Source organism: Cottoperca gobio, chromosome 20 (assembly GCF_900634415.1).
Source record: "Cottoperca gobio chromosome 20, fCotGob3.1, whole genome shotgun sequence".
Taxonomy (NCBI): Eukaryota; Metazoa; Chordata; class Actinopteri; order Perciformes; family Bovichtidae; genus Cottoperca; species Cottoperca gobio.
The window spans coordinates 3,951,926-3,976,308 of record NC_041374.1 but is presented as its reverse complement, the minus strand read 5'-3'; the positions used below and the strand labels follow the sequence as shown (position 1 = coordinate 3,976,308).

At 43.4% G+C, this 24,383-nt stretch overlaps 1 protein-coding gene across 2 annotated transcripts; it reads right to left on the bottom strand.

The window, feature by feature from the left end:
* Positions 1-447: 447 nt before the first annotated feature.
* Positions 448-23,514, bottom strand: ube3c (ubiquitin protein ligase E3C). 2 transcript variants are annotated; one of them, XM_029457753.1, is made up of 24 exons: positions 23,366-23,514; positions 22,650-22,760; positions 22,419-22,472; positions 22,118-22,192; positions 21,074-21,220; positions 20,842-20,957; positions 20,570-20,727; positions 19,793-19,946; positions 19,090-19,310; positions 18,803-18,954; positions 18,014-18,201; positions 15,188-15,274; positions 14,934-15,091; positions 14,409-14,635; positions 12,227-12,331; positions 12,057-12,144; positions 10,344-10,441; positions 9,626-9,758; positions 8,165-8,412; positions 5,266-5,478; positions 3,682-3,870; positions 3,524-3,590; positions 3,253-3,383; positions 448-1,600 (listed from the first exon to the last, which is right to left on the bottom strand). In XM_029457753.1, the coding sequence occupies exons 2-24, from the start codon at positions 22,713-22,715 to the stop codon at positions 1,430-1,432; spliced, it is 3,246 nt and encodes a 1,081-aa protein (XP_029313613.1). In that variant the 5' UTR covers positions 22,716-22,760; positions 23,366-23,514; the 3' UTR covers positions 448-1,429. The 2 variants fall into 2 exon arrangements, with proteins under 2 accessions (XP_029313613.1, XP_029313614.1); XM_029457754.1 differs by lacking the exons at positions 448-1,600; positions 3,253-3,383; positions 3,524-3,590 and having other exon boundaries at positions 3,729-5,101.
* Between the last annotated feature and the right edge of the window lie 869 nt (positions 23,515-24,383).

Genomic DNA, 24,383 nt, shown 5'->3' with positions numbered 1-24,383 from the left:
AAATCTCATAGTAATTGAGATGAATCCCTCATTTCAATGACAAGTCTGGTTTTTAAGACCCAATTATCACTTTGAGTTCCCTGGCCCAGCGGATGTGAGGGGTTCGGGCTCTGAGAGGAGACGAGGGGGCAGTAAAGTTGGCTGTTTCAGCAGAGAGGAGACGATGGAAAGATGGACTCGGTCCAAAGAGGAAAGGATATCTTCGTGGGCTGTTCTGCATCAGAGGGCAGGTAGATTTATGACAAACGCACACAATCTTAATTTGTGCTCAGCCCGATAATGCATCTCCAGGCCAGAATAGTTCTGCTCAGTGTTTCTTAACTGGATGTTTCTTTAATTATATGTCAGAGGCCATAAAACTCAAGAGGAGATTTTCCCACAAAGCACTGTTTTATGTCTTGCTCATTACTATAAATTACAAGCAACAAGAAAAGAGACTTATGGAAGGAAAATGCAAAAAGAAAAGTGGATTTATTCATTTCCATACACTCTTTTTCTTTTCACCCTGTTGTTACACTGATCATTTGTAAGCCTTATCAACGCGACACGGTTGTTGCTCCCTAAGAACAGACTTCAGGGGCGCTGACCAGGGACGAGATTGTTCACCTTAGCGAGCATGTGTGAAAACATGAGGCCTCCATTCCTCACATAAAGGAAAGAAAAAACAAACCTGTACAAATACTGAATAAATGAATAATACAAGAGTAGTTGTAAACATATACATATTCACAAATCCATAATCATAAAATAATTTCCCCCCAAATTGAGTCCAGCAATGAGCCATTTCCACACTTAACATGGCATGTGCACACTTTACGCTATGGTTATCGGACACGACGGGAATTACTCGCAATAATAAACATCGGGGAAAAACCTCTACATGAAAACATATGATGGCTATACACAAAAAGCTCCTCCACCTCCGCAGCCCTTGGCACACCACGAGGTGGCTTGAGAGTCCCTCTGTCGTTATATTGCCTTTTCTATATGATGCCACTTAATCTTTGGTGAAAATAAAACTGCCCGTTGATGTTCAACCACACGAGAGAGCAGCTGCTACTCTCGTCTCAGCAGATCAGATTTCCTGCTCAATTCAACCATAACGCTGTTTTCCTAAAGTGTGCTGACAAGTGATTAAACATTTAAATTACTTAAAAGCAACACGGATGAAAACGGCTTCCTGCCACGCTTCATCCTCGCACACCCCCTTTTTTTCCTTCAGTCTGCGGGTGATGGTGTCCTCGCCCTCGTCTTGGCACGCACACACTCAAACACACACAAACACAGTAAATCAGGCAGGTCAGTGCGTCGGTTGCTTCCCCCTACACTCTTTTTTTTTTAGTTTTTTTTTTACTCTGAACTTTTTCTCCCAAGCCATCTCTGTGGCGTCGAGTCCATGGATACAGGGACAGAGAAGCCTTCGCCCTCCTCAGCTCAGCTCGAACCCGGCGGAGGACTCGATGGCGTACAACAGCTTGTTCCTCATCAGGTGCTGGTCGCAGAACTCTGGGAGCTTGAGCAGGTTCATGCAGGTGCTGGCGGTGGGCAGGCGTTCCAGGTCGTTGCCGCCGTTGTGGATGCAGAAGGCCGGGTAGAGCTCCTGTGTGCGTACGTAAGCTGTTAGTGAAGGAGCACCCGACAAATTGGCTGCAAGTCACACAGAAACTGGAACATTTGGAGGCATTCGAAGACAAATAACGAGACGTGAATCAACTCGTCGCTGATGATCGCAATGTCCAAAGCAATCCCGATTAAGCAATAAATGTCAAATCCCACAAGGGGATAAATGTTAAAAGAGAGACATTAAGCGTTAAGCTAATAGGCAGAAATATAAATGTAGGAAATCAGGTTAGTGCTTGAACGGCATCGAGTGGGCAAGTGGCCCACAGTTTGACCCTCGGATGAGACGCTGAGGGAATGGTCATTTCATGTTGTCTATCTGGCATTTTTTTAAATCAAGCCTCCTTGTGATGAGGCCACCTCATCTGCAGACTGTGACACTGACCGTCTCCATCACAGGGCGGGCCGACGAATAGGCTCCTTCGCCCTGATTTCATCCCGCTATTTAAAGTCAGCGTATGCGGTTCAGCGGCAACGCTCGCCCGATTAAATGGCTCTTCAGGGGCTTAGCCGTAATGACCCCATTTTTCTGACAATTACCGTATTAAACTATCGTTGCTTATTGAGAAAGTGCCATTACCACGGCTATCATTTTGGAAAAAGAGAGAGTTTCCATCATCTTTTTTAAATGGCTTCTCCTGACAGAGCTATTTCTCCTCTAATGAATCCTGGGCCGTTTCACGACAGCTAATTAAGGCTTAGCTGGCTCAGGCTGAGGGCCGGGTCAGAGGCCGATCCCCTCACAAATTATCGCCCTTTCCGGCCCGGAGAAGAGACGAGGAAGGAGGGGGGGGGGGGACATCCACACGTTGGCCAAAGTCAAATTGATTAAATGAGGAGGGAAAGCAACTCTCAAACCCCGAGAGGAGGTACTGCGAAACATTTTAAGGAGAGTTTTTGTTCACTCTGCTGCGGAACTGCAATTAGGTTTTCTCAACTAATGACAGTCATAAAGAGTACTAAAACCAATCATATGATGATTACAGCTTCTGGTTAGACCAAGTAAGACACATAAAAACTCTTTAATGGCCCCCGAGCAACACTTCCTGCTTTTATCTCAAACCTCAAACTACCTAAGTGTCCCACAAATCAAGTCCGTGAGAAAGTGAAACAGCTTCCAATTAGGAAATCATTTCAGAAATGGGAGCAATAATGATTCAGCACTGCTAAAACAATGTTTAGAAGTACGGGGGGATATAGTTCTCTTGTATGTTCATTTAACAGGAAATTGCCATGTCACACAGAAGGCAAAAGTTCAACCCGCTTCCGCGTTCTGAACGGTAATATTTGTCCAGCCAGGATCTCAGACCCAAGCCCTCACCACGCACAAGGCTGCAGGAGGAGTTCTTAAACAGAGGAAGGTCATGAACTACACAACAACCGTGGACGTGGAGATAAGACCTCACCACACTGGCTCGGTCTTATCGCAGCCTAATTTGAAAATGATCCATTTTGAGGGCTGTTATCAGTCTGGCCATTTTCATTACAAGCCCATTAAGAGGGAACACTCCCTGCCGTTCAGCGTGTACCTGCCAATAATGGAGCATACAGGTAGTACACAGTCTGCAGAGGAAGTGTAGGGAGAAGAAAAGATGGACGCGAGGGGAGAGTGTAAGTCTGGTAAAGCCTCACCTTGAAGCCCAGCAGTGGAGGTCTGGAGCAGCTGGTGACAAACCTCAGCAGCTTGCGATTTTCCTCGTCTGTGAAACCTTCGACCACCTCCCAAAAGGTCTGGATGACGGGGTGAGTGGCTGTGTACCCGCCTGAGGGAGATGACGATGGAGAAAATGAAATGATTGAAATGGAGAGCAGTACTAACTCGCCGGAGTACCCTTGTAAAAATGTAAAGGCGTCAAAAGGAAATTGAAACGGCAACATAAACACTTTGAACATCAGATCCTACCCGAGTAGTTTGTGAAATTCTTCAGGTCATCGAGACAAATTGGCACATGAGCCCCAGATATCAGCACCTGTTAGAAAAAAGAAAAGAAAAAGGTAGATAAACATAAATTCTAACGTTTCTGTGAGTTCTGAATCTGTTGCAAGTGGACGGGACGGTACCTGGATCTCCTGCTGGTCAAACATGCGCAGCCACTCCAGGTTGACCACGTTGGCCAGGCCCTGTCTGAAGGCCAGGCAGTGAGGCCGGATCTGCTTGTTCAGTCTGTAGTCGGCCACCAAGTGGATGTAGGCTATCCGGTTGGCTGTGGTCACAGGAATGTCTTTGCCTTCCAGCTTCAGCTCAACCACCTGGGTCAGAAAGGCACTTTGCACTTACAAGTTTCCTCACAGTTGTACTTAAATATAGTAATATTAGTGTTAGGTGGCCTTTAGTAATGCAGTAGCGCAATTGTCAGGACTGCCGGCCCGGCCCCACCCACATCACCAGCAGCCATACCGCACACTTCATTATGCAGATCACATTATACATATCGTCGAGTTTTCCTCGGGTGCCAGATGACCAACGAACAAAGGAAGTGCTTTAATTGTGCCAGGTGGATTTAATTCAATCGCAGAAAGGTCATTAAAACGTTTTCCAACAGCACTCTGATTAAAGGTATCGCTCAATGTGTGTGTGTGTGTGTGTGGCTGCTTAAGTGCATTTCACTGTTTCTAAATATAACGCACATCCAATGAACATCTGGTCCAATACAATTTGGCCTCAAGTTCTCTTTTCATCAGCTATAGAGCAGTTAGCGCTCGATAAGACGTCCTCGCGTCTCTCCTTAAAGCTCCGCGTGGGACGACATCATGGCAGCTACAGAGGGGGACGCGACATTACGTTTCCCTGCATTATATGTGATCTCGTGTTTAAATGTCTTCATTACTTACTTTACTTTAGGTAACTACACTCTTCCTGTCCCACTTCTTTCATTTAGATAAGCTTCACAAAGGTATTCAGTGATTTATAAAGTTCATGTCCATCCCCTGAATGCTGCGTGCAGCATGTGGTCCACTGTCTGGCAATCATTTTCTGCTTGTTTTCTCCCTCACAGTGGATTCTGATTATGTGCTAATGTAAGAGAATTACTGTCCTTATCTTGCTTGCTTTGGCTATCTCACGAGGGCAAATGCGGGGCAGACTGCTCCCGGGTGTGTGCCTAATCTTTCAGCAAATTGTTTTCCCTATCGTGTTTGCGATGCCCTATTTGCGACCAGGAGGGCTACATTGTAACTCGACCATTTCAGGTGTTGTTTGAGAAGAGCTAATAAGACGCGTTAAGGCCCTGAGCAAACAGGGGCTCCGGGTAGAGTGCAGGTCTGGGCCCAGGTGACTCAGAGTGCTGGTGGCGGCTCGTCTCCGCAGCCTTGAGCTTTTGGAGGGGACGTGCTTAAGAGCAGCTAGCTGCTTCTGTCAGGCGTGTTCAGAGATCATTTCTGGGGGGGAAAGGCAGGTGGAATGGTCAACAGAGCCTCTGTGTTCCCTGCACTGCAGCAGAGCTCAGGGCGACAGTGGCGACGTGCTTTATCTCTCTCAGAGCTGAAAAGTGGTACATCGTGAGGGAAATGAATTATTAACGCAACAAAGAGGAAGGAAAGAGGGCTGAATGAAACGTACTGACCGGGGTAGAAATAGAGATGGAAAAAAAGAACACGTGAATCATTTATCCGGCTCCATCCCACCCTGTCCCAAACCCCGGTCACCTGAGCCTCCCCCAGGTCGTTGTTGACCACAGTGAAGTTGAGGCCGAGCTCCTCCACGTCACCCTCGTAGCTCTTGAGGAAGAGGAGATTGCGGTACATCTCCGGGTCCAATGAAGCCAGGTGGTGGATGTCCACCTCTGCGCTGGTTCCCAAAAGTTTGGACAGGAAGAACCCGGCAAAGGGCAACTCCACCAGCATGTTCTCGTACAGCGCCTGGGGGAGGAAAATGTTTACTGAAGGACAAGTGCAGGACAAGGATACACTTCATTCTTGTAAATTCCCCCACAAACATCAGTCAATCAGTACAAATGAGAAAAAGCTCCGAGCATTAAACACAGCGATTGTTTATTGCTTTGGGTGCCACTGAATAAAACATGATGATTAGATAACCCAGATAACTAAATGGACTGCAGACCGCATCACGTGGCGAGCAGAACATTACTAAGTACATATTCAAAGATCTGATTACAAACATACATTATACAGAATGAAGATTATCAAGTGATAAGATAGTGAATCTGGTCACATCAGAGTGACTGAGAGCCAAACACAGAACGCAATCTATCTAAAGCACACAGGCTTCTGTTTCACCCGCCTCAAACTTTATAATGCCAATTCTCACCTTGACCTCAAATGCCATTAAGAACCACAGCCGGGCAGGTGACTCATAAAACCCAAAGCTAATGTACTGGAATAGTAGGAAAAAGAGCCCGTTGGAGGCATTAAAATATACAGGTCTTTATAAATGATAGCGCTAAAAACCCTGACCGCATCAGCTAAATGGATTATAAATCTAGAAGCATTTCCATAATGCATGCATCTTAAACACACACGCACGCATAAATCACAGCTGTTTTCTAAACACAGGTTAATTGCACAACTCCAAACATTGTCTATTTTTTATGCAAAATAATCCACTTAGTATTTCTCTCGTGGCCGGCGCTCGTTTCAGACCATATGCGCGCGTGGCCCCTTGAAACCTATCAATAACACTTATGCCGGGAAGAGGCAGCGGTAAGTATATGGGAAAAACCTGTAGCCTTATTTTTTCAATGCCACTTACTTTATTTATGAGTGTTTATTGCCAGAAATTGTGCCAAAATGACTTGGCGCGGAAATAATTAATTATTATGGCCCGGGCCTTTTAATATAAGTGAGTGCAGTGGCAAAGCAATTAAAGCAGATCGCGACACCATCAGGTGGAATAGATGCCAGCAACATTGCAGGTGCATTCTGTTAGCTGCCAAATACATTCCTTAATTTACAACATTAAGAATCAATAAAATTATAATGCCTTTCAAACGCATCTCTATTAATAAGAGGTGCCAACCCCACACACCTCCAAAAGGGAACTATCAGTGGGGGAGAGGAGACTGTGCAGAAGTCTGGTGGCTAAGACGGGAGGAGGAGGAGGAGGAGGAGGGTGAAACTTTCCTCACCCTCATAGTTTACAGAGTGGAGAGGCCACTGCTGATGAGGTTGGAGGTTTTGTACTAATGAGAGACGAATGAGGCACAAAGAGAACCTCCTGCGGGTCATATTACATAATTAGAAACGTGATTTTGACACAAAAAAGAAAATCCATGTCAGCACAACACTCCCGTCGCGATTAATTTCACTTCTCAGGCTGAAGTCTGGAAGGACCGAAGCACAAAAGCCAAGAAACCTGTTTTCACGTTTCACCATTTGTGGCTTAAATCTTTCAGCTTGTCAGCGCGGTGGACAAGTGAGGAAGAAGGATGATGACCGGCCTCTATTCTGATGCTCAATCCCATTTCAGTGAGTACCCCAGACAAGCCACTCCTGCCTGTAATACATCACCTCCACAACAATGGCACGCCTCGGACATTAATTAACAATATTAATCTCCCGTGTCCTTTGAGCCGCAGTGTGCACTGTTCACATTGCGGCAGCAGTGATGCAATCCCAATCCATATAAAGGGTTGCCTTTTATCCAGGCAATAACTGGCACTAAACAAATATCAATACGCCTCTCAAATGGCCACTCAAACGTCCATTTTTATGGAGAAAGAGGAACTTAAGGTAGGGTTAATTGAAAGTCAAATTCAAATTAATTTCCCCTCGCCTAATTGCCTGAACCATTAGCTATTGAGAGCACAATATCAAGGGGAGTGGGGGCGGAGAGCTTCTAGCTTGCTGATTGATCATTTCTCACTTGTAAAGAATATCAAGAAGAAGGAGAGGAAGGAGAAGAAGAGGAGGAGGAGGAGGAGTTGTTGCGATGCTCCGATAAGTGGACCGGACCATGTCGGGCCGAGCAAGAGAGAAGAGACCTGGAAGTTGCGGACTGTGAAACAGATCAAAATGCTATTACCACATGCTTTGAACGCTTATTTATGTCCTGTCTGTGTGGGCTCGCTGATTTAGTGCCAGCCAAATGCAATCACCACACAAACAAGAGGTAGGAATCATCGGCTAATGGAAGCTCTAATTGAGAGGCGACCGCTTGTCATGAGGTAATTCTTCTCCGGGTTGAGATGGTAGCCTCCCCGCGAGGAAGGCATCTTGATAAACAATCACTAGCACATGCATTAAGGATGATTTAGAAACATTAGGCTCTAATAAATAGTGCCATCCGAGGAAGGAAGAGACAGGAAAACAATGCCGTCAACAGATTATGTTAAGGGCTAATTAAGGAAACTAAAGCGTGCACGAGTGCCGGGTTAAAGTTCCAACTTAAGGAAACAAATGACGGGTTCTACAACAAACACCAAAACAACCTCTAAACGTACACGAGCAGCGAGGGCAGCCTCGACACCGCCTGCTATTGATCGGAGTCATCAAATCAAGGCAGTCTGACTGAATCCTACAATGTACTTGGATGTTACGGTATTTAAAAAGGAAATCATCGTTGTTAGATTGTATGTTGGAGGCTCACCTTTCCGAGGATCCTGCCAAGAAAGTAGTAATGCCTCGTAAAGGACTCGCCGACCAGCATCTCCGCAGCGGGGTTGGAATACAGCAGGCTCTCGTTGGTCGTCTTGAAGAAGCCCTGGTTGGGATTGAAGCCCGATTTAAGGAGCTCGTTGAGGAATTCCCGAAAGATGCCGCCGCCGTCAATGCCGGCCTCGTCCAGACCGTGAGCATTCAGCAGGTGGACTCTGATCCTCTTCTTCAGGTCCGGTTCTAACAGCAGGACGCAGAGCAATGACGGGGGATTTACGAGAGCACAGAAAGAAACCAAGAGACAAACAAAAACATCGTACAGCAATAGATCAGATCCACTTGACAACTTGTGTTTAATGGAAATAAGTATAATGTTACAACTACAGTTACTTAGTCCTTTCATGTAGGAGTATCGGCAGACTCCTACGATCACTTTGTGTCCAGGACCTCCACTTGAGTTTGAGGACAGCAGCTCATAAACAGTTGTACACAAACAATTAGAACATACAATAAAATATGGAGTTAAAGCAGATGACGTATCCCCCCCACAGACGAGTCATTGGACGTGGGGGAGAAGCAGTGAGACTTTTACAGAAGCTTTAAACTCTGAGCTTTAGACTTGAGGTCATAGTGACACTCTCCAGTAAAGGGGATGTTATGAAAGTTTCACATACATCATTCCTAAACCAATCATCTTGAAGGTCACTCTAATTATATTTAAAATATTAAGATCATTTAGTATTATCTGCAAATGTTTATTTGTTTTATTCTATTATACTGTATTTGACTTGTTCAGGGAGGGTTGCTTCTTCTGCAATATGTTTATATATATATTAGTTATTGACCTGATGCTTCCTGTAAATAGAGACAAACATTTTTGCAAGAATGCACTTTCTTGACCTGCAGAATATTCAAATCAAATTGTATAAAAGGTCATCTTTCAGAATAATTAATGTACAGTGATAAATCAAAGCAGCTATAACTTATAGACACATAAATGATATAGATCATGTCTTCAGCCCAGGTCTCCCTACTACTCTTTTTAATCAGATTGCCCCCACCAAAGTGCCCTTTCAAATTCAAACACAAAAGAGGTGACTTAAAATAATTGATTCTGCTTTTATGTGCTCCATTATAATAATCGGAACCGCAATTATGGTTTACCGAAATTCGATAGTCTGCGCAAGGAAGGAGCGAAGCTTCATCTTTAATACTAACCAGAACCGTGATCCTCGATATTAAGATTTTATAGAGCATAACAAGTTTCAGAAACAGTGTCGACAGCTGCTGCACCGGGCTTCCTCTCCGCTTGTACTTCATGCAAATGCAGGAAATAACACGGGGGCACTGTGGCACATTGTCCAAACAGCACACTGTGCAGGCCTCCCGTACTCTACACAGCAAACGATGCACATGAAATGATATTTCAACTGTACAGCGATGCAAGCCGTACCGTTTTCTGGAGAGAGTTTATCGTAGGCATCTTCGTAGATGTAGTTGCGTCTGATGGTGACACTGATGCCATCAGGGAATGGCCCGTCCCCCTGCACGTCACGTTTGTCAGCATAGATTAACCTCTGGAAGATCTACAAGACAGATGTTAGCCCGGAGGCAGGGTCAGTGACAAATCCTTTCAGTTGTAAAAACGTTTAATTCTGAGAATAGATTAGAATAGAGCTATATATCATTCAACCTTTGTGTTTGATCATCTTTCTCTATGCCTTTTTTATTTGGTAGATTACAGTGAAAAGAAACCAAAACAAGGGAAAAGGGTATAAAAACAGAAACAAAGGACGAGTTATGGACTTAAAACAAACTATGTCTGTCAAAAAAAATAAAATCAATGACAAATAAAAATCAAGGCAAGTGTCTTGGGCATAATTCAGACAGGAGGAATCCCAGGGGCATTATCTGTAAGGTCCAACAGCTGGTTTTAAAATATGTGATCAGTGGGATGTTTGTTAATTCTGACAGAACCTGAATACTACACATGCATATAAATAAATAAATAAAACATCAATATACTACCCACATTTCAGCTTGTATGAATTGTGGTTTACTGTAGCACTGTTCCACTTCAAGATGTAGGATGTATAATTGCGTTACTCAGTCCCAATACGCCACACAACGGATCATTTGTTTTGTTTGTGTGGAGGACAGCGGTGCATTACCTTGACTCGCTCCTCGAAGGGAACCACAAAAGGCAGCTCTGTGAGGATGGCCAGATGTCTCTCTTCAGACACAGACAGCTGTGGAGGCTCCAAACCAACTGCAGAGAGAGAAACGACTCGACACATTAGAGCCTTTACCAAACAGTTCCTTGTGTTTATAACCAAACATGGTGTGGCCAAAACTTAGCTTTTTCTAAATAACACAAAGAATTTACATTTTATGTTAACTTTTTACAATTATCTGAGTATAATAATGTTCAACACTAGAAATAAATCATTGATTTAATAGGAAAATCACATTTGTCTCTTGGCTACTTCATCATAATTAAGTGATATTGACACATATGAAGATTATTTTGTCTTCTCCTCCACAGGGTTCAAAGGTCAGGGTCAACTTCAAGTGGACAGGAGTGAATCTGACCGGGATTAACAGCCTTGCTCGGGGAGACTTTATCTGGGGGATACTTCCCAACATCAGGTGTCCTCTGTGTGTAACATCATCATTACCTTTCTCACTGATAAGCTCTGTAAGTAAAACCTAGTGTACCGTTTACAGGTCAGCCATTAAATCCATTTCCATCCTACACCCTTTTAATTAGCCCAACTGGGAGCTGCCAATCCACCTGCCGGGCTTCATCCATTAAGCTGATGTTTGTTCTGTATTAAACTCGGGGTTTAGATTGTTTAGCCCACACACAAAAAAAAAAAGAAATTGCCACAATAGCTAAACCGCTCTTCACCCTGCTCACTTTGCGTCCACTGCAGCTCAATTATTCTGCTCAATTAGTCAATCTGATCTGCATTTTCCCCATCAGGTTTCCATCTTTGAGGAGAAATATGGCCTCGGAGTGGTCAATACGTTGCTCATTCATCAGCCACGGGCCTGTCCATTTAAGGAAATGAGAAAAGGCCAGACAAACACATGGACCAGATGTGGCTGAGTTCATCAGGTACTTTCACACTAATTGAATTTATCCCATACAGCGTCTGAGTGGGATTAGGCAGATCATACACACATTGTTATCAGCTTGTTTTCACACCATACACAGAAACCTGGGACGCATGAAGCTCTGCCTGCGTCAGTATATTTTCCTCTGAGTGCCTAATTGAGTCAATGAAGAGAAAATGTGGTAATATATCTTCGCTAAAACGGGGACGGCTAATGACTTTGTAGAGGTTTTTTCTCCGGCCCTGTGAAGCGCTGTGAAATAACATCTCCACATTATGAGGCTTTTTCTTCTTAGCTACATGATCACTTGTTTAGTGAGAATAATTTCCTGGTCTTACACCGAAGGACAGTTCAATTTCCACTTACCTCCATCGACTACGGATGGAAACTACGGGGATGACTCCTAACTCACATGGGAAATAATATTAACGCCGGCTCCGTATGAATCCAATATGAAAAGCAAAACATGGAGAAGGTGACTTTGGGCCGCAATTAGGATGATTTCCTGGGCTATGTATCAAACTGACACAAGCGTTCTACATTTTCATTCAATGCCAACGGAGCCGCTCTGAGCTGTACACCAGTGCGGCATTTACAATATATTCATGCCATATTTGTGTGCATTCTTTCGCCCAATTAAGACAAAAACCTCAAATCATTTCCTTTCAAACTGTACGTCTAAATCTACACTCATATCATGATGTCGATCTGATATCAATATATTGTTAAACCCTGTTTGTAAAACATTTAGCAGATTACACTACCATCCAGTGTTGACTGAAGTGGCCCGATGCGGCCCATCCTCCGCGTTCTCCACACGTGTCTCGCAGACGGGACGTACAGCTGGGTGACCTGGAGGGAAGGAAAAAGATTAAGTTCCTGCCACTGTCCACCAATGTCACGTCCAACAATGAATAAATACAGAATCAAATACCTTATCTGCACGGATGTTGACCTCCTCAGAAAGCCAGTGACCTGCAGGACAGAAGGGTCGTCTAATGTCGCGAGCTTTCACCATCTTCACCAAGTTAGTAATGACCTGGGTAGTAGATCAAACACACACACACACACACACACACACACACACACACACACACACATCACGTTAACTTCTCTAATTTGGGCCATTAAATCCCTACAAAAGCCACTTCATTGTAAGATCAAGAAATGTACATTTCAAGTATTTTTCAGAGTAGAGAACTCAAACTGATGAAGAGCTTTGCCTGAGTATAAGCTGTTCAACAGGATGAGGAGCCCTCGCTTAGAGAGGGGGGGAAAAAAAGCAATTTGAGAATTCAGCCATTAGTGCGCCATTTATGGGGAGTATAAAAGAAAAACGACCTGTGCCGTCCCTCAATGTCCAGCCCCGTTAATTACTGGCGAGGTCTGCTGACATCAGCCATCGGACAGAGAATGCAAAAGACAAGACAGCATTGGTTCACGCAGCACTGCAAGTACAAGCACGGCTCTCCACTGGCCTGCAGAAGGCTCAGCGTTACACAGACGCTTCGCTCTAAAGCAATGTGGCGACTGTGTAACCAGTTCAGGGGACCGTTTACGTACGCTGACAACCTGTGTGCTTTTAAAATCTAAGCAAATATTCAGATCTGGGATGTAATCAATGAGAATACAGTATATAGCAGCACGTTCACCGGGACGTAATGAGCTCTGCTGTTGCTATGGCTAGCTGCCGCTGTATAACCTCATGCATGTCGTTGCATTAAGATTCGTTAAGAGAGCGGTTATGTCTGTCATAACAGTTACAGCCGGTCCATTTCCATATAATGCCACGGCGATTATTTCAATCGAAATATTCCTTTCTAAAGCACGTCATTTTCATAGAGCGACAATCAATCTCGGCCAATCACCGCGAGGCAACCAGAGTCCGCAATAATGGCAAGTGCAAAACGCTGTAAAAGGCGCGTGGCGATGGGTTTGGAGCCGGCCTACCCCCTGACTCTGGGAATGAATAAGCATTCCTTAATTAGCCCATCGGGTTAAGTGCAAGCCTTAATGTGCCTTTCCCAAACTCCAGCGTGACATCGTTCTCCAAACATGGCCAAGAAGAAAGTTCCATTAGCAATATTAATACAAGCTTAGATGATCATTTTCATTCAATTAACTTCTTTCAATTAAATAGATAGCTCGACAATGGAGGTGATAAAAGATGGGGAGGGACGGCTGATGACACGAACCAAACATTAGCGTGTTAGGGGTCAGCAGCGTTAAACAGACTGTAAATCCCACCGTTCAATTTGGAAAATGCATTTCCCTGCTCCCCACTTCTTTAATGGGTCGTTTTAGCTGACAAGAGGCCTGGAGCAGATCTTTTATAAAAAAATGTCCTGATGTGCTCTTCACGTATTTGCCACCTTTCACAGAACGTCAGACAAGACAAGAACAAAGTGGCTTAATTACCGTTTCCTTGATAGAGAGCGGAGGGAATGAAATGAAAGGGAGGTGCGGAATGAGAAGAAACGCCAAGGAGAATGAAGTTAATGCTGTTTTCTGCCTCATTTCCTCTGGGGTAAATAACCAATGGATGACCTCCATGGCAGCGCTCCACCTTGTCTTTGCCTGCTCATGCAGACATGCTTGATTTCCACTAACACAGACAAGGCATTAGGTCATTATGCTTCAATGCACAGAGAGGCTACACAAGGATTAATCCCAATGTTCATGTCAACACTCAACACTCCTGACATACAGTAGCAGGTATCTTAGTTTTACAGTTGGAGGCAGGGTTGTGTGACCTCCCGTGTGCGGAACATTCTGAAATCTGTTTTTATCACTCCAGCAATAGCCGTGGCCGGGGGCGACATGTTTTCTGGTTTGTCCGTCTATCCGTCCATGAGGAGCATTATCGTGAACGTGATATCTCAGGGACAGCTTGAGGGGATCTCTTCAAATTTGGCACAAACGTCCACTTGGACTCGAGGATGAACTGATTACAATTTGGTGGAGAAAGGTCAAGGTCCCTGTGACTTAATGTCAAGATTGGTTTGAGGAAAATAAATTCAGTTGCACGCCAGGCATGCTTACCAAACATCAGATATTTGACAAAATAATCGTTTGCACATTCAGCTGAAGCCTGTGGGCAGCTTCACACATCTTACCTTGAAGAGCTGTACCCAGCGCTTCTGCTCGGCCTGGATCCGCTGCTGAACCGCAGTGTTTGTCTTGACACCCACACTGCGGAAAGCAGCCATGTACTCCGCCCGGTGCTCTGTTTTGGTCTCGGGGTAGGCCAACTTGATGATTCCCAGGCACGCGTCCCTCAGACAGCGAGACAGAGTCACCAGCTCTAACAGCGTGAAGGGCATCATGGAGGACTGGGCCTGACCTGTTGAGAGGGAGAATGTACTCATTATCTTTTACAGATATTGATTTTCACATTTGCGTGGCGGCAAGAGAGCGTGTGGCTGCTGATGACAATATTGTTTTTTTGCTACAACCACCAAAATGGAGGGAAATGGGAGAAGTTAGATGATCCACTGGGTCCCAATCAGAGATACATGATGTCCCACAATCCCCTCACAATGTATTCATTTGTCAAAGAATGAATGAAAAGCTTTAGGGTGCAAACAAGGACTGTTCAATGCCATTTCTTTAAGATCCAGTGAAAACAGAAGGTTGGTTACCTTCCAATTCGTGCCCGAAGAACTCGCTGTCATGCACGGAGATAAGCGAGTGGCTGAAGAGAGAGCTGAAGAGATAGAAGAGGGGGATGATGCGGTTGGAGTCATCAAACGACATGGGAGACCCTCGCGAGATCACCTGTAGCAGCGGCACCATGGAGCTGAGGGGTGAGACAGAAACGAGAGCTAAGTACGAGGTCCACGCCGCACGTGCACAGAAGATACATTTGTCGATAATCAGCTTTGAATTAACTCACCCCGTGATCATTTTTGTTGTCATGGTAATTATCAGGTGCCAGAGATGCCTCAGGAAGCGTGCGTTGAAAGCTAAACTGTAAAGAAGTCTGCAGAGAACAAAGAAGCAGAAGAAACACTTTCAATTCAGACATTTACTTTAATAAAGTATGCAGGCGCTCATCAACAACACGACATGAGTTTAAGAGCCATTTCAATAAGACGACACAATCAGTGTGAAGAACAGTGAAAGGACTTTCCGTCAGTCTGTGCGCTATGCTGAGACTGTTAACGTTTCCCTGTTAACCAAAGGACACGAGTAAAAGGGGGACAAATAAATGAGACTGTTAACCAACATTTCCTTCACAGAATTCCCTTTCTCTCCTCTTTTATACCGCGTGAGGCCCGAAAAGAGATTAAATGAGCCATTAAGCTTTATTTAGGCGAGGCACCTTCCATTAGTAAACTAGTTGCTGGCGAGGGTACCCAGCTCAGGTCATAAACAGCCCTCTGGCTTCCTGCTGGAGCCCCATTTAACTTAATGGCCAGGGGAGCAAGACAATGGAGGACGGAGGAGGAGGGGAAGCCTGGCCCTCACTGTGACCTCGCAGCGCCAGCATGCTTCCACACTCGCAGTGAATTACATGATAACACCGAGGAGGGCCCACATACCTCGCTATAGTCGCTCTGCACTCAACGGGCTGTGGCACCAAGGTGTGAAGCTGCTCTTTGTTCAAGTGTGTGTGTGTGTTTGTGTGTGCTCCTTAAATTGCATGGCTTTTCACACAGAGGGTAAGTACAGGTGACAATAATGTGGTAAGTAAGCTAAAAGGCAAAATAAAGTGCCCCTGCATATAATAGGCCCTTGTTTAAGAGTGACAGTGCTGACACCTATAAGGATGCTCGCCTTTAATAGGGCGGCGTCGTGTATTCTCAGGAGAGCAGAGGAGAAAAGGAGACAAAAAGAGAGAAGGAAGTAGAGCGAGAAAAAAGGGAATCCTGGATCTGCTGAATATTCTCATCTCAATGTCAACGCTCAAATTCCCATTCCACCATTCAATCTGCAAAAACCCATTCAAAGATCCCAAAGTGGAAGTGAGCATTAGGGTGCAGAGTGTCAGACAACCCTCAATACAGGCTTGAAAAATGGTTTGTGCCGAGCACCCGCCATCTGTCAGTACTACAAGGCTCAGGAGAGAAGCGAGGAGTAGAGCTGTGGGCTCATAACAAGTGATGCGGGTGTTTGATTGAAATGGGAAACAAAGCACTAAATGCCAGCTGACATGCTGATTTACGGCCTAAGAGAACCCAAACCCCCATTTCAATCATGGAATGAACCACTAATAAACTAAGTCAAGACATCAGAAGGGGTTGTGTGTGTGTGTGTGCATGTGTGTGTGCACGTGTGTGTGAAAAGCAGCTTGATGAATCACGCCGGATCATTTCATTTTGAAGTAATGAAAGAATCTCTGTTCAGCAGAAGAAAAGAAAATAACAGTCATGCTCGAGTCCCATTTGAAACCGTAAACGACCGAGTTTCCACCGAAATACAACTTTGCTTCGCCGACTTCTGCATTAAAATGATCAACTTCATTATCTCATGACAACACCAAAATCACAGCAACCATTCAAAAGTAAATGAAGGACTAAAGCTCATCTGTGCTCGCTGTCATCAGAGCGAGCCCCGTTAGCAACAGAGTGCTACGTTGGGTCAAACCAAACTATCAAAGTGACATTACACCAAATATCCAACACTAAACAATTAAAGGGAAATTACACCATACCTACTTGAACAAACCTTGAGTACAATTAGCAAACCAATCAAAAATCCATTTTGATCCCAAATCCCAAAATGAGACAGTTTTTAAGTTGTCCTCTAAAAAAAAAAATCATTTTATGAGACATTTTACATATTCATTAAAAAGGCAGTGTGCCGGGCAGGCTGGACGACTGGCCAGACTCTTTTCTCTTTTTTTTTTGCTGTAAGAGCAGTAAATCAAGGCAGGGATGCAATTTGCTCCCCTTAGCCTCTTGTAAAGCTATCCCGTCCACTCCTGCAGTGATTAATCTTTCTCAGTGAGCTAATTATTTTGTACAGATATCCAATAATGATGGAAGACGAAGGGCAGGATTTATGGTAAAAGCGAAGAGAAGGAGGAAGCCGTAAAAAATTAAGGGGAATGGGGGATATACAGTGATATTCCTCTAAATTCAGTTCGACCATTTGTAAGCAATACTTCAAAATAACTAGTTGACCGTTGGACTCGAGCTGCATGTGTCCAGCTTTATATTCCAGAGGAAGCTAATTTATGTTTGTTCCTTTACGCATCATTTTTTTTTGGGGGGTGCTACGGCTTTAAGAGAAGTAATATAGCATCGCAAGCGTGATATGAATCTTTGTGCATCCCCACCCACACGTTTAACATTAAATCAACTAACAGCAACTGGCTGCACTAATAATTAACTAGAGCAGGTTGACCATCCACGAAGCTCAGTCTGGATCACCTCCCGTCAGTCAATGCACCATCCACCCCCCACACCACCTCTGACATCCTGGCCCTAATGTAATCAACCTGAGAAGGGGTAATTGCCCTCATCCAGAACTGACAGCTTCCCTGACATCCCTGATTTGCCGGTTGTAAATGCCAGTGGGTGCGGACCACTGATAACTGCCTGCCTCACTTCGCCGTTATTTACATTACTGCTTACAGCGCGGAAACACATAAAGACACAGTTTTCCTCTCAATCAGGTCGGGGGTGTAAACAAGCTCTCTGAACGCAAGGCGTGCAAAATGTTATGATATGAAATAAAAAAGGCTTTAAAATGAGTTTTCATGTTATATTTTTACCTGACTTTCGGCACCATGAGGCGATGCTGAACCATGAGTGTGTGACAGATGGAGGCCATCATGGTGAAAACCTCCTCGCTTGCCGAATCCCTCCAAACCAGGTTCAGCAGGGCGTTAGTCTGATGCTTAGTGTCCAGCTTGTGGACGCACTCCTTAGTGATCAGCTGTACAGAGATTCTGCTGTCATCCTGATGGAGAAGGAAACACATGGAGGTTGGAAGAGGGGTCATTTTGCCCTGCTGCGCCAACATATTAGTGTTAGTGAAAAATCACATTTTTGTTTATAATAGGGATATAGTAAAATATTATGTATTTGCTAAGTACATCAATTGATTCTAATGGTCAAAAGCATCAATCCTATTTAAATTGTCCATCCGAAGGATATCTTTACACATACAGAATACATTCTTTGGGGTGTTTAAAGGCTTAAATGGTCATTACATGAACACTTATTAATGTGTTATATTTACCCACATTAGTAACAGTAAACGTCCTGTATGTGCACAAGAATAGAACTGTTAATCCATATAACAAAAACTAGCAGGAAAATGTCGTACTCCTGACAAATGTCTATGTTGCGATATGTTATAAATACTAAGTTACTCCAGTTCAGTAGTGATGACAAAACAAGAAGAAGAAAAAGCCCTGTTGTTGCTTTTGAGGACAGAAATGACCACTACCGTGTGTGTGCACGTATATGTCCGTGTGTATGTATAGTATATGTCCGTGTGTATGTACAGTATATGTCCGTGTGTATGTACAGTATATGTCCGTGTGTATGTATCATACCTGCTTGGGTTTTGTATGGATGCCAGTGTCATCGTCGTCCTCCGAGTCGCTGGTAACTTCAGGCCTGTTGCTGCTCTCTGACACAGGCAGCAGCGGCAGTAGCGTCTGCAGAGCACGGAGGTACAGCAGGAGACCCTCCTCTGATAGTGAGCCTGCCAACACACACACACACACACACACACATCACCATTAATCAAAGTTTATACTTCAAATGAGCCATATAGTATGTGGAGTGTGCAGTACAAACACAGGCCTGTGTGTGCACACATAGAAACGGTGCCACCCACCTAAGCAGTTCTCCCCTGCAGAGAGGACAAAGTAAAACACCCACGGTGCGCGGCTCTGTGCTGCTGAGGAGGAGCCGACGGCGGCCTGGAGGGAGCTCAGGAAGGCCTCGAATGGGAACGAGAGACGGACGTCCGACAGTGCCGGAATAAAGAAGTGAAAGATCTGCTCGGTGAACGGTGCGGAGATGAACTCCTCAGTAAAGGCTGCAAATACAAACTGCCTGCAAGACGACAGACAAACAGACGTTGGACAAGTTAACGCATCGCATGAATAGAGTACAATGATAGGTAAAAAAAACAAAAGGGATCTAAATATTGTTAGTTCGTGCAGAAAGGGTGTTCTAACACCATTCTGCTCTTTCTGCTGCTCCAATATTGTGTCTCCAAACAGAGCAGCTTTGTGAGGCCCCGTCACACACATCTGGTGGGTAAGTCAGATAATTAGCTGCTAGAGTCAGTGTGTACACAAGTTTCTCTCACTCCCGCCTTGCTTTTCTTCAAAGAAGAAAAGAAGTCGGCTGTCGTTTGTTATTAAGAATGTCTGAAAGTGAAGGGCAAACAGCCTGATATTTTGCACTCTGGCGAGCGAGCGAGTCTTGGGCCTTTTATGGCTTGTTGTAAATTGGTCTCTGAAGCAATTACTGCTCCACCAAAAAACTGAAGTAGTTTGTCTGATCAGTTTAATGTCAGTGTGGTGCTGTACCTTGCGCCTGTTGTGCAGGAGGAGTAGGTAAAGTGCAGAGGTTTGAGGATGTGCTCCAACAGTGTGCTTGCCATGGGGATAGAGGGAGCGTCACTGTACTCCAGACTAGAGGGGAGTCTGTGATTCACAAGAATATACAGCGACCTGTAGTATCCTGTAGAGGAAATTAAATCATTAAAAAACACACCCGTTCATTTTATAAAACATCAACTAATATAATTACACGCTTTGCATTAACATAAGAAGCAGTAAATGTTCCTGTTTGCAGCGACAAGTGTAGAATTTGTATAAGAATTAAAGTCTTTTCTCGCTGCTCCACCAAATGTTAGTTGTTTTGAATAAAGAAAGCATCAGATAAAGTCTTGTATATGATGAGAGTGTATAAGGAGAAGCAAAGATAACCGGCAACAATATTTACATTGTATCTGTAAAAGTAGTGCTGGCCAGTTTGCGTGGCTGATTGGGCTTCAAGACGTCTGACTGCAGTTGATATAATGGCGGATATTAAACAAGATGCTTTGTGTTGACGAGCATGAATCGTTTCAAAACAGTGCTCTTGAAATGAGTCATACTTATGGCAAAATGTAAACACTATGAGCTGTACTTGACCTGTGCACAGCACTGTATATACTCAGGTGCCAGTCAGAGCAGGAACTGCCCATGTGCAGATAAAAGTAGTCAAACACACTTCAGACTAATTGATATGGACACACATACACAATCTCTATACAACCCTGAGGTCCAATGTTTGACAATTGGGCCTTTTATTTGACTTACCTGTCTGTACCATATAGTGCAAAATCTGCTCGAGTAATGAAGCTACATAGTTAGCGTCTGGAATAACGGGAAGATAGGTTTTCTCTGAAGAAAAGATGTCTAGCATCCGCATGGGGACCGTCACGTTTAAACTGTCATCCTTGCAGTTCTGTAGGAGTCTGGGGAGACAAAAAGCGAGACAAGTGAGAGGGTAACAACAACTGCAGCTTTCTTCTGTATCACGTTTATGCATCCAGCAGCTAAAGATATGAATCCTTTGTTAAGTACTGTACCTGCAGCAGAAGCCTAAGATCCTTTTGATCTGAAACATACACGTCTGTCTCTGTGGGCCCACCAACAGCTTCACAAACTGAATGTTGTGTTTCACCAGGTTCTGGCATAACCATATCTTTATCAACACACAAACAGGCAACATTTGTAAGGTTGTATATTAGACCTCCGGCTATAATAGCGCTTGTGAAACAATCAATATACTTGTACTTTAAGAGTATCGTAGATTCTCACCAATCTATGTGCATCCACACTCTGTCTGTAGAAAAATATGAGTTGTCTTGATAAGAGGCAGAGACTGGGACCGTCCATGACATGCGGAGCTCCCCCTCCCTGCGTCTGAGCGACGCACTCGTCAAACCTGGCCCTCTGGATGGCATACTGGAAGAAAAAGTGAGAACTTAAGCAACTAGCCAAGTTGTAACAGACATCTAAATGTTTCATGAATAAGCAGAACCAAGTATATGAAACATTACAGTCTGACTCCCATTATTATGCATCAGGCCACGACAGTAATCGGTCGTTTGACATGTTGTTACTTATCTGCTTTGTCAACACACGGGCTATGGTTACTAGGGTCTTGTCGTGTTTATGGTAACTATCGGAGCTCCAATAAATGAACCAAGTTGGAACACTTAACTTAGTTTGCTGACAAATTGTAAAAGATCAATCACTTCCACAATTAAGTCATTTTCACCATATCCACTCCTTATAACCAAGTGTGATCTAATATGGCCACACATAACAGGGACAAATGTAGGCTTCTGAAAGACCAGAGAAGAAGTGTTTTATTATTATTACTAAGTCAAAAACAGTAAGATATTGTTTTGTTTTGCCACTGACTGACGAGGTAAGTAGGCCCACGCCTTTCACAAATCCTTACTGTAACAAACTGTAGCAGCAAAATAAAAATAGAAATCAACCGCACTACAAGTCCTTGTTTATCATCAGACTTTCCTAATTTGATGTTTGAGAACCCTGTGCCAAAATCCCAGATGTGCATTCAAACAGAGGCCCAAATCAGATTTCTGAAGCTAGATGCACTAACACCACTGACTCATACGCACTGCAGACTAAGTCACCAAAAATACAGCGTCTACAAGACTGTGAGACAGGGAGCACCATTCATAAGCCACCTGCTGACACACAATGTCATTGGAGGTTATCAAATGGGAAAATCTCACAGATGTTACGCAAAATGAGGGTCAGAAGAGTCAGTATTTAACATGTAATATATGAAACCTTCAAAACAGGTCTGTATAGCGCTCGCAGACTTACCTGTCTTTTCAAGTCATGGTAGCCACGTATGTAGGACTGAATGATAATGGCATTCTTCAGTCGTTTTCTTTCATCCTAAATAATAAAAGAACACACCTTCATTCACCATGAAACCCGAATAGGATCATACTATACAAATATGTAACTAAGGTATTACTCTATTGTGCTGCATGCATGTTCAATTCAATTGAAAAGTGCAAAGTAGTAAAAGTAAAACTAAATTCTTATGGTAGAAACAACAAATAAACACGCAGAACAGGTAGAGGCATTAAAACAAAAAGCACTGCACAAACTTGGGTACCTCTCTTTTTCTTCTTTCTTCTTGAGTGCGGTGCAGCAGAGATGCTTTCTCCTCCTAAAATAAACACAACATGAGAACCTGAAAACACTGTAAACAATAACATGCTTTGTGATGATTGCTAAGCACATACATGGGGGAAATGTGACTATATGTTTGTTAAGAACAGCAGGCATGTTGTCACTACTTTGTTACAGACTAAATTTTCCCTGCAAAAAGCCAAATGACACTTACCTTTTTACTTGCTCCTCCAAGTGATACCTTGGGTCTTGTCTTGAAATCTCCCTCAAAGCTAAACATTGTTAGATTTTTCCCATTGACTGATTCAGAGGTTGCCACGAATTTCTGAAAGAGAAAATGAAACAAAAGTCAAGATCCAAAACCTAATGGTATAGTAAACAATGAAAATATGTGACGAAATTAAAGAAAAAAGACGACCCCTGACTTGGATCCAATTTAAAAGCAATTAACGTAAAGTGGGCTAATCGATTCTTCTGTACCAGCGTTTGCTCTTTGTAATTTATATGACCAAATAAAACAAATCATGAACGTAAACGTTTAACACTTTTTAACGACGAAGTCGGAAGGTAAACTTTAGCTAGTATTCGGCTGACAGCTTCAGTTTGGTTGCAACAATAGTTAGCTAACCGGTAACTTAGCTAGCTAATGACTCAGCAGCTGTCAGGAGCTAAACGCTGCCGTTTACGTGATCTGACGCCAAGCAGCAACGTAGACACCACATAACAAAACATTTATTGATGATATGTCGCAGTACTGATTTATACATTTGTGAGAAACATGATTTTGTTGACGTTGGTACTGCAGCTAGCTAGCAGAGGAGCTAAGCACTCAAGAGAGGCTAACTTTACGGGGGGTGTATTACTATCCGTCTGTCCTTTTTGACATCGCTCATATTACAGGACACTCATCTGAGAATTAGAATCGTTTACCTTTGACTTTTGGATTAAGGAGTGAAACGGGCACAATAACTCTGAGAAGGCAGTTTAGGTTAATCCAAACGTCAAATCTTCTTTTCCTCCTCTCTCTAGAAATCAACACAACACAGGGAACAGCGAACTGAACTGTTTCCGGTTCCTGCAATGTCAGACAGCTGATTGGACAACATTCATGCCAATAATATCCGAGCGGTTTAAACCCGCCTCTCACCTAGCTGCATCGAGAAGGTTCTGTGACTGGTAGTTTTCCAGATTAAAGAGGGAATCCACATACTTAATGTATTATAAATTATTGGTTTGATAATCTATTTTCTTTTATTTGCACTGTACACATAGCTGCTTGTTGGGGTATTATGTTAATATACGTTATTATGTTAATATACTATTATTATCCCAACAATTCATAATACACTTGTGCTGCTCAAAGCTATCTTTTTTGCATCTCCTTGAAGATGAAAGTTTATAAGCAAAGCTATAAAAAAAATTAATAGATGGACTGTTTATTAGTGAGCCTTTCTGAAAATAATATTCTGGGGTGTAATCCAACATATTTGAAGGGATGTACCAACTTCTTTATCCCAGTGACACAATCATTTTTAATTATAGAAAAAAACTATAGAAATAATTTGATAGGACCCTGAAAGTGAAAACATTAGTAAATAAATACCTAAATAAATTAGTAGTGCAGATTTAATTTTTGTATTAGATAAGTAAAACAGTCAAATACAGCCCAAACATCAATGGCCTGCTAGCCTGAGGCAAAATAATTTCTATTCTGTCCCCAAACCTACATGTACATAGCAATGCTGCTGATTTTTTATTTATTTAATATGAATTTACTGATTCTGTTGTTTTATGTTGTGGTTCCTACGAGTTTTCATTTTTCTTGTGTCTTGATGTGTTCACCCAAAGCTCAATCCTTTGACCGATTACAGTCTACATAACCAGAGGAATTGATATCTTCTGCCAATATGACACTGATCGCACACAGTTTTCTCAAACTAAAAAAGTT